Source organism: Leptosomus discolor, chromosome 2 (genome assembly GCF_034619465.1).
Source record: "Leptosomus discolor isolate bLepDis1 chromosome 2, bLepDis1.hap2, whole genome shotgun sequence".
In the NCBI taxonomy this organism is placed as follows: domain Eukaryota; kingdom Metazoa; phylum Chordata; class Aves; order Leptosomiformes; family Leptosomidae; genus Leptosomus; species Leptosomus discolor.
In genome coordinates, this window is record NC_141392.1 from 60,263,857 (window position 1) to 60,272,881 (window position 9,025).

The 9,025-nt window shown below is 40.3% G+C and overlaps 1 protein-coding gene across 1 annotated transcript in view; it reads left to right on the forward strand.

Moving 5' to 3' along the window:
• Positions 1-8,720, forward strand: part of PLAGL1 (PLAG1 like zinc finger 1) — a 39,483-nt gene extending 30,763 nt beyond the window's left edge. The window contains exons 3-7 of the mRNA XM_086460437.1: positions 349-461; positions 2,739-2,888; positions 4,934-5,053; positions 6,546-7,042; positions 7,445-8,720. Coding sequence (XP_086316563.1) covers positions 349-461; positions 2,739-2,888; positions 4,934-5,053; positions 6,546-7,042; positions 7,445-8,720 — 2,156 coding nt within the window. The remainder of the gene's footprint in view (positions 1-348; positions 462-2,738; positions 2,889-4,933; positions 5,054-6,545; positions 7,043-7,444) is intronic.
• The last annotated feature ends 305 nt before the right edge of the window (positions 8,721-9,025 follow it).

Here is a 9,025-nt window from a genome sequence, read left to right on the forward strand (position 1 = left end):
AGAGAACAACCCCGTAAAGTATGCCAACAGGCAGAGCACTATCGTAACATCAGCTTGTGGATTGAAGAGTATGAACACATTTGTATTGCATACTCAGTGTAACATCCTGTCATGGATTTTAGGCACTTTTGTATTCAATGTAATACTCATTTTTTTAAAAATCTCTGTACATATTTACATCCTTTTTAGATTCTTCTGGTTAGAATTAGTTACCTGGGTTATTTGTCTAGAAGAATAATTCATGTGTTCTGTACTATTGTGTTTGTCTTCATTTTCACAACTGTAAATGTACAAGAAATAGTTTGTGATGCCTGTATTAATATTAGACTGGTCTTTTTTTATTCACAGTCCTTGGAGTATTTGCAAAGAAAGTAATACAGAAGAGAACACAGTTTGGTCCTTATGTTGGTCAACTGTCTACAAAACTGACCTGCTATGATGAGAGCAGGCTAGTCCTGCAGGTAAAAACCCAGTGACTTACTATGAAGTGCGTGTGTGTCATTAACAGTTCATGTGTATTTATGTATTTTAACCAGTTGATTTGCTGTCTGATCTAGTCAATTAGTTGTACTTCTGATCTGTATGTATGAATGTAAATCATGTTATTAGACAGCACAGCATATAATCTGAAGTACCAAAACGTTCCTGTATATTGTGTTTTCTAGAAGTTTACTTTCCTGCTTTCTACTTTTACTGCTTCCAGGGTGATTTACCTATCAGTCTAACAGCCCTCGATAAACTTTTCAGAGCACATCTACTGAAAGTATCCAAGGATAGTACTGTTTTCCCAGATAAAACAACAAGATTTGTGCTTAACACCGTCACTGGGAGGGTTAAGACTGTGCACTGAGTTAGCAATAGTGGCAGAAATACGCACTAAGGCATCTGCTTAGTAGGGAGGAACAGTGCAGGGATGGGGAAACACTTTTTAATGATGTGATTATGTATAAACATTGACACACAGTACAGTAACTCAGTTTATTTAGTCAGATTGTTATTTAGGGCTGGTACCGTCCCTTGCTGCATGTGCAGATACTGATCGTCTCATCTGGACCGTGACACTATTGTTTGTATTTTATCCAGCACAAATAATGGCTTCTGAGGACTAGCCTAGCCTAGACATATCTGCGTGCACATCCTTTCCCACAGGAATTCCTTGAGAGTGATAGTTGATCGTAATCCTCTGCATCCTGGTCTTTGCATTTTGCTGCATGGGGTCATGCCTGGGCACACCTCTCTCTCATCTGTGATCAAGCCACAGCCTCTGTCAGGGCTTCCCAACAGGTCACAGTCCTTCCAGAGCCTGCATTTCATATCAGGCCCTCTCACTCAGGAGAGAGGGACCAGCCGCAGCTGTCCTGTGACATGCTGTATGTCTTCATTTGAGCTTTCTCCAGAAGCTTGTGACTGGAAAACACTGTCTATTGTGGAGGAAGGCATGGATACAGATACTTCTGTAATTTCATTTGAGAGCAAAAGTAATAGCTTCAGTAATTGCTGTAAACTTCATTTACTCATGAAAGTCATGTGAATGGTCTGCCAGAAAAGTAACACTGTCCTTCTGTGGGATTTTCATGGCATGTTGACACCAGAGAGGATTTGTTCTTCTTCATGACTGAATTTTTTCCATCTTTTTATGAGACACTTTAATTCTTACAAATGCAGAAAACATACTTCTCTAACAGGCTTGTGAGCATGGATGAGCTAAGCACCCAGTTCCTTCCTCTTCACCAAGCCATTGTAAACCACACCCTATCCTCTATCAGCCAGCCCCATTTGCTTAAAAGTATACAGTGATAAGCATAGCTCTGGCTGATGAATAGACTGTTTCTTCAGAAGAGAAGACTAGAGTCCCAGGCTTCCTATATGACAGCAGTAGCTGCCTTGACTTCTCCCTAGCAGCATTCTGAGTATGTGACCAAACTTGTCCAACAGGCAGGTGTTTTCATCTGAAACATGATGAAGTTAGGTAAAATAGTTCCCAGAAGCAATGGAAATGCAACTTTTTTTGTCATTAAGTGCTCAGTTACATGGTTAGTAGAACAGATACATGCTGTGCTGACATCTGTTGTGCAGCTTCAGCTGTCCATGTTCGAGACTATATTGCAGAAAAGCAACTGTCTTGTCCGAGGTTGGGAGTGTTTGCCTCGTAGAAGCATTCTCTTGGAAAGGAATCTAGGAAGAATGAAGTAAAGCAAAAAAAGAAAGAGATCTTTCTGGCACAATTGCTCATTTGTATTTACTTTTGCATTGTTAAGAGGAAAAAGAGAAGGTTGTTAAAATGCCATTATATTGTATGTTACTTCTCTGGACTTACTACACAAGTTATACAATTGTTGCATGCAAAATGTAGCATTAATACAGCACTAAAGTTTGAGATTATCAAGTACTCAGGAAGTACATTAAGGCATAAAGCTTATCTTCTACCTGCCTGCACTTAGTTCTTATAATATTATCTTTATATAACATAAGAATGATGAAATATAAACTGGAAATACATACAAAGGCTTACAGTTATTTTAGTATCTGGGTGCTCAGGGTATTCGTTCTTCACTTTCTTTTGCACTCAGTATTCTTTAAGAGTGATCTATTTCAAAACAACCATGATTTCAAAGGACATATGAGCAAGACAGGGTAAATAACTGATAGCCGTGGTTCCAAGTTAAAGAAAACTAATTGCTTCTACACAGGACTTGGTTTTATCATGTTCTTTCTCCTGTCCTCCCCTTTTGTTTCAGGTATTGAAAGATGGAGGGAAGTACTTTCTGGACACTCCCAATGAAGACTGTGGAAACTGGATGATGTTTGTCCGGCTAGCCCAGAACCAAGAAGAACAGACCCTTGTGGCTTATCAGCACTGTGGAGAAGTCTACTTCACAACTGTTAAGGTAGTTAAACCCACCTGTCATTCAAATGGAAATTTATAAGCAAAGGTTCTGAAAGGCTAACCCTTTTACAGGTGAAAGATTGATTATATTCTGCCGACTGGATCTTTATTATATACCACCTTTTATATCACTTAATCTGTAGTAAAGCAAGCAGTGTATGGGGTTTTCCAGTAAAAGGCAGTGTGTTCCCGCTGTTGTGGGGGTGAAGACGCTGAGCAGAGGGTAACAGGAATATCATTCATGATGGAAGTGTTTCAACATGAATGTTGTGAAGTTCTTCAGTTCCAGATAGTACATGGTGAGATTATCTGGCATGGTTACGTTCAACAGTACTTCATCCTGGAAAGAATAAACACATTCTTTTCCTTTATTACATTTTTGGACACACATTGTATTCTGAGCACATTACCGGGTACTCAGGAACAGGGTGCTAGGTAGAATCTTTATGTACTGTTTTCCATACACATTAAGTCTGAAGACTTAACTGCAGAACTCGCAATACTGCAGTGTTGCCATGAAATGATCAGTTTATGTTAGAGATTCTGGACCGCGTCTTTTTCTGAGGAGAGAGAACAAAGTACTCAGTATTTAATAAATGACACTGGAACATACAGTCTTATATTTTATTGTTTTGGCCACTTCCTTAGACAAAGTTTGTTTCAATCAGAACTTACTCTTTTGTACACTTAGGAAACTGAAGTTTATATGTTGAACATTGATTGTTTTACTTTACTTTATTCTTAAGTTAATGCTTGTCTCATTGTCTTATCAAAAAAGAAGAGAATATTAGTCAAATGAAGTTACTGTGGGATTAAAATCCAGCATTCCAATTTCATTTCCTAGGTTGGCATGCATTTCTGTGGGATAGTAGTATTTACTTTTGTTCTTCCATTTTTGTTTCTCCACCTGCACAGTGAGAAAAGTATTTGCCACGCAGTGATGCTGTGAGAATAAGTTAATAGTGATAACATTTTACACCTTCCAAAGTCTTTTATACCAGTATGAAGTATGGTTGCTTTTGGATTAATCTTAAAATAATTACTTTGATTTTCTTTTTTTAATGTAAAACAGTGTATGCTAATCTGAGACATTGTTTAAGCTGTGTTTGACATTCTGATGGAGTCCATACCATTTGAGATTTCAATTTGATTTTAAATGCATGCTGTACTTGTGGAACTGACAGGATTAATAATACAGTATTTGGGAAGCTCTTCTAAGAAGTTATAGTTATGAAGAGGTAACTTAAAATTTCTGGTATAATTTAAATATTATTGAACCAGCTCTCTGCTGACTTCAACAGAACTCTGCTCATTGGCATTAATGGAGAGTTGCAACCTATGTACTGACATGAAGGGTATCTTAGGATGAGGAGCGTGTCTTGGAACCTTTACTGTGCTTTGTATCATAGGGAATTACTTTGGATTTGTTTCTCCTAAGCCCTAGTGTCATTCACAGTACTGTGGCATCCTGCAGGTTTTGTCCTGGTCAGTGGAAGTGATAGCCTTTTGCTACACTTAGGCACACCCTGCTGGTTACAGTGTGAGGCTGCCTTAGGGCTGGTTATGAAGATATTTTCTCAAGATACTTTGAATAAAGGCTGTTAATTTGGGAGTAGAAGGATTGGCTCCTCTCCCCACTGTTTTTACAGAGATGGGATTTCAGTGACGTGAAACTGCACCTACAAAAGCATACATGTAAGCGGCATACTAACAGCACCGTTAGCATACTCACTGACCTAATGACTGCAGTCCCTAGAAATAAGTGCTTTAAAAAAAATACTGAATTATGAGGAAGTAAAAAATCATCCATGGTTGCTGTCTGTCTGATCACAGGAGAGCTTCACATGGCTGCTGCCATAGCTTTCTCTTATTGTTGGAGGTGAGACAGTGTAAGTGAAACTAAGTTACCAATAATTTAAACAGATTCAAAGAATGCAGCTTGGGTAAGGACAACAAATTGCGTGCCCTCGCCCCTCCAATCTTCAGTATTATTTGGTATAGGAAAATTGGCGCAAGCAAACTTGTGCTATTTTCTTCTATTCACAGCCAATTGAACCCCACACTGAATTGAAAGTATGGTATGCTGCCGATTATGCCAAATTTATGGAAGCTTCTGCAATCTTCATTAAAGAAGAATCCGATGTCTGTCCTTTGCCACCAGTAGCAGTAAGTACCCTTTAAGTATTCTGTATTCAAGCCAACACCAGACAGTAAATTACGGTTTATTTACGTGCTTTCACTGACCATAGAGTAGTTGGCTAACACAAAGCCAAGGGCAATTTTAACCAAATAGCTACTCAGCAAAAGGCTGCTCTTCCTCTCCTGTGTTTGTAATCCAATGGAGTCATTAGATGTAGCTAGAAGTAAGTGGCACTAGTGGGATGTGTTGGAAAGACTTAAGATCAGCATTAATTTGCAGATAACCAAGCTGTCCAGCCTCAGACTTATTTCACCAATTCCCCCTTGTTATGCTCTGACCAGTCAGATAATGCACTGATCATTTCGGTCTTTCCTGTGCAATAAACATTCTCTTCTAAGCCCAGTACCTTCCCCTCTGTATGGCAGTAGGAATCCTTAAACTGATAGGAAAAGTTTGTTAGGTGTTGAAAACGGGGCCATGAAGATTGATACCTAAGCTAGAAGGAAATGTTAAACAGGGAATACAGATGAACCAGGAATTCAGAGGTGCTCCAGGAAGGGAAGTAACCCTGTTGTTGCTTTTGCGTATGAGGCCTTCAGAGTATACCCCAGAAAGAAGGTGTGGGAGAGCCACAGCATTGAACACAGATAAGAAAGAGTAGGGCTCCATTTGTAAATACAGAGTGGGCATATCCTCACCACGCTCTCCAGAGCAAGCTAGCCCAAGAGCAAGAAAAAGTAAGGACAGTTTGAGAGAAGCTTGCATAAAATGTAGAGACAGCTAAGGAAGTACATGGTTGTGTATTAATTGGAAGTACATTTTATCAGTGACTGGCTTTTTTTTGTAATTGTTTTTAATTGAAATTTTTAGAAAGTCAATATTTAAAGCGAATTCAACGGAACCTAGTAGAGCTCTTATTTCTGCAGAAATAATACTTCCAAATAATGCAAAATAAAGTGTTTCTTACAGAGTTTAAGAAAGTCTAATGCCACATGTCAAGCTAAGTGAGGAAGTCTCTCTCGGAAGCATTGACCACTGCTGTCTAGTAAAGCATGGAGTCAGCCCAAAACATAGGGAGATCCTGGCTAAACTACATTTGTGTGCAGAAACCCACCCAATTTTTGTGTGGTTGCAATAGCAGGTGAATTATGTCACTCTAAGGACAGAGTACAATTTGCAACTGCTTTTATGAGTGATTCCATAAAATGAAAAAATGTAGAGACTTTGAAATTCAGTAAGCACAGATAAACAAAGGTGAAGGACTTAAGGACTGTTACAGTAAATGCTAAACAAACACATGGAAATCAGTATTTAGCCAACCATTTTTTTTCCTTTGAGGCTGTGGACTCCTAGAGAGAATCCATTTCCAGTTGAACAGCTGTGTGATAGTACATTAAAGTAAATATTGCCAAGGGTAACAGGTCTTGGGAAAGCCCAGGAGATGTAGGGTCAGTGAGAAGACTATGACCTTTCCTTAGAATGGCTAATAAGAAAGACCTATTTCTGTTCTCATTGCAGAAAGAGCCCATAGACCCTTGGATATGCTCCAGCTGTAGAAGCAGTTTTGCAACTTTTGCTCTGCTGGAATCTCACCAGTGCATCCATAAAGACCGAGTCCTTACCACCAGGTTCAGACCACCAAATAAATTGGGACCCGTAAAAGCAAAAAGCAAACTCAAAGGGAAACTGAGAGGAGCGGCATTAGGCAAAAGCATTGCTCAGTGCTTTGGGACCATTTCCTGTTCCTCTGCTGCAAAGCTGAGCTGTGCCAGCTCAGGAGGCACTTGTGATGCTCTTGTGAGGTTTATACCTAAATGGAGAAACGGCCGCTCTTCACTGTTGAAGGGAAGAGAAGTGAAGCAGCCAGACAGTTACCCTTGCCGACTCTGTGGGAAGATATTTGATTCCATTGACAAGCTCACAGTCCACACTTACGCACACAAAGGGGAGCGCCCCTACAAGTGTTCACAGCAAGGATGCACAAAAGCCTTCATTTCCAAATATAAACTGCTCAGGTACAGCTCTGAAGGCACTCCTCTTCTGGTGGGTGTGTGGGGAAAAAAACCAAGGACATCTTTTTCCTTTGTGGTGTTCTACTGACAGTTAATCCCCACATTCCATGTTTTATTATTCCTGCTTTGGTAGAATTGGAGAAAACTAGTCTCCCTCAATTGTGGTGGCTACTCAAAAAAGATTATGTTGAACAGTTTTAACTTACTCTATGCTTTATGATTAAAACCTTCGTCCCCCTCAAAAAAAAAAAAAAAGTTAGGCTTTTACTAGTAATCTGAGAACACATGAAAATATCTTCCTTCAAGAGTGCCAGTGTTTTCAAGTTTTGAAGCTGCAAGAGTAAATGTATTAGAGTAAAAGTAAATGCAAATAACTTTTTGTTTGTTTGTTTGTTTTTGTCTTAGGCACTCGGCCACTCATTCTCCACAGAAGTCTCACCAGTGTGGCTACTGTGAAAAGACCTTTCACAGAAAAGACCATCTAAAGAATCACCTTCAGACTCATGACCCTAACAAAATGGCCTTCAAGTGTGAAGAGTGTGGCAAGAAGTACAACACCAAGCTAGGCTATAAGAGACACTTGGCTCTTCATGCAGCCACCAGTGGGGACCTTACTTGTAGGGTATGTGCGCAGGAGTTTGGCGGTACTGAAGTTTTGTTGGAACACCTCAAAAGCCATGCAGGGAAACCAACTGGCAATACAAAGGAAAAGAAACATAAGTGTGACCACTGTGAGCGTCACTTCTATACCCGTAAAGATGTGCGGCGTCACATGGTAGTTCATACAGGCTGCAAAGACTTTCTATGCCAGTTTTGTGCCCAGAGGTTTGGGCGGAAGGACCATTTGACTCGCCATACCAGGAAGACTCATCCACAAGAACTGCTGAAGAGCAGGTTGCAGAATGGTGACTCAGTGGGTCTCCTTGACCAGCTTTTTCCATTCAGACTGAAGGAAGATGCCAGCATACTGTCACCTTTTCCTGAAAGGGTCTCCGTGCAGAATGGGATTTTAAATAATTCAGAATCAGAGGAATACAACTGTTCACATCTTCATTCCCAGCCAAGCTTACAAACTGCTCTTCCTCTTGAACCTTCTCCTCATTTGCAAAGGATGGGCTGTGCAGACAGCCTTCCAGCTGTCCATCCCACACCATGCTCAACAGCCATTCCTGGCAACCTGAACCTTCATCAGCCTAATAAATACGACCTTAGTTCTACCTCATTTGCAGCAGGATCCCTCAAGAATCTCCCGATAAAAGTAGATGTTAAAGGTTACAATGTGCATCTTCTTGAGGACCTGCCGTTACCAGAACCTCAATCTCTTCACAAAATCAGTCTGGAAGAAGCATCCTCAGGGCCTGCAGGGGATACTAACAAGTACCCAGTGCACAAGGAGACAGAGGCAGCAGCTGAAACTACGAGCCTGCCTTTCATGGATCTCACTCATGTGATGAGTTTCTGGCAGCTTCCACCAGGTGACAACCAGAACACTACTGGGGACATCACAATGGCATTTGGTCCAGAGGAACCATCACACAGGCTGAATGGCCTCGGCCAACAGCAAGGTGTTCAGCTAGCAACTGGGGGGATGGCCATAAATCAGCTGCATCATCTTCCTCGCTCCTTTCCATCCACTACAAATTCTGTAACATTGCCTCATTTTCACCATGCCTTCAAATAACTCACTGTGGTTTGGGGTTTGTTCCTTCTTTTTTTTAAGACTCTCCTTCTTACTTATATCTGTTAGGATGGGGTGGTTTTGCTTTTGTTCGGTTTTGTTTTGTTTTTAAGAAAAACTGCCCCAAATGTTTTCAAAGCACGTTATGAACATAGTAGTTAAATTCAAGTTGTTAATAAACAAGAAACTCTATTTTTCATACTACTATTAGTTTTTTAGCATACGACAGTAGTAGAACTAACGTATTTCCCTCAACACCCTCTATATTTTTGTTTCTTACCTTTCACGCAAACAACTGAATAAGTATC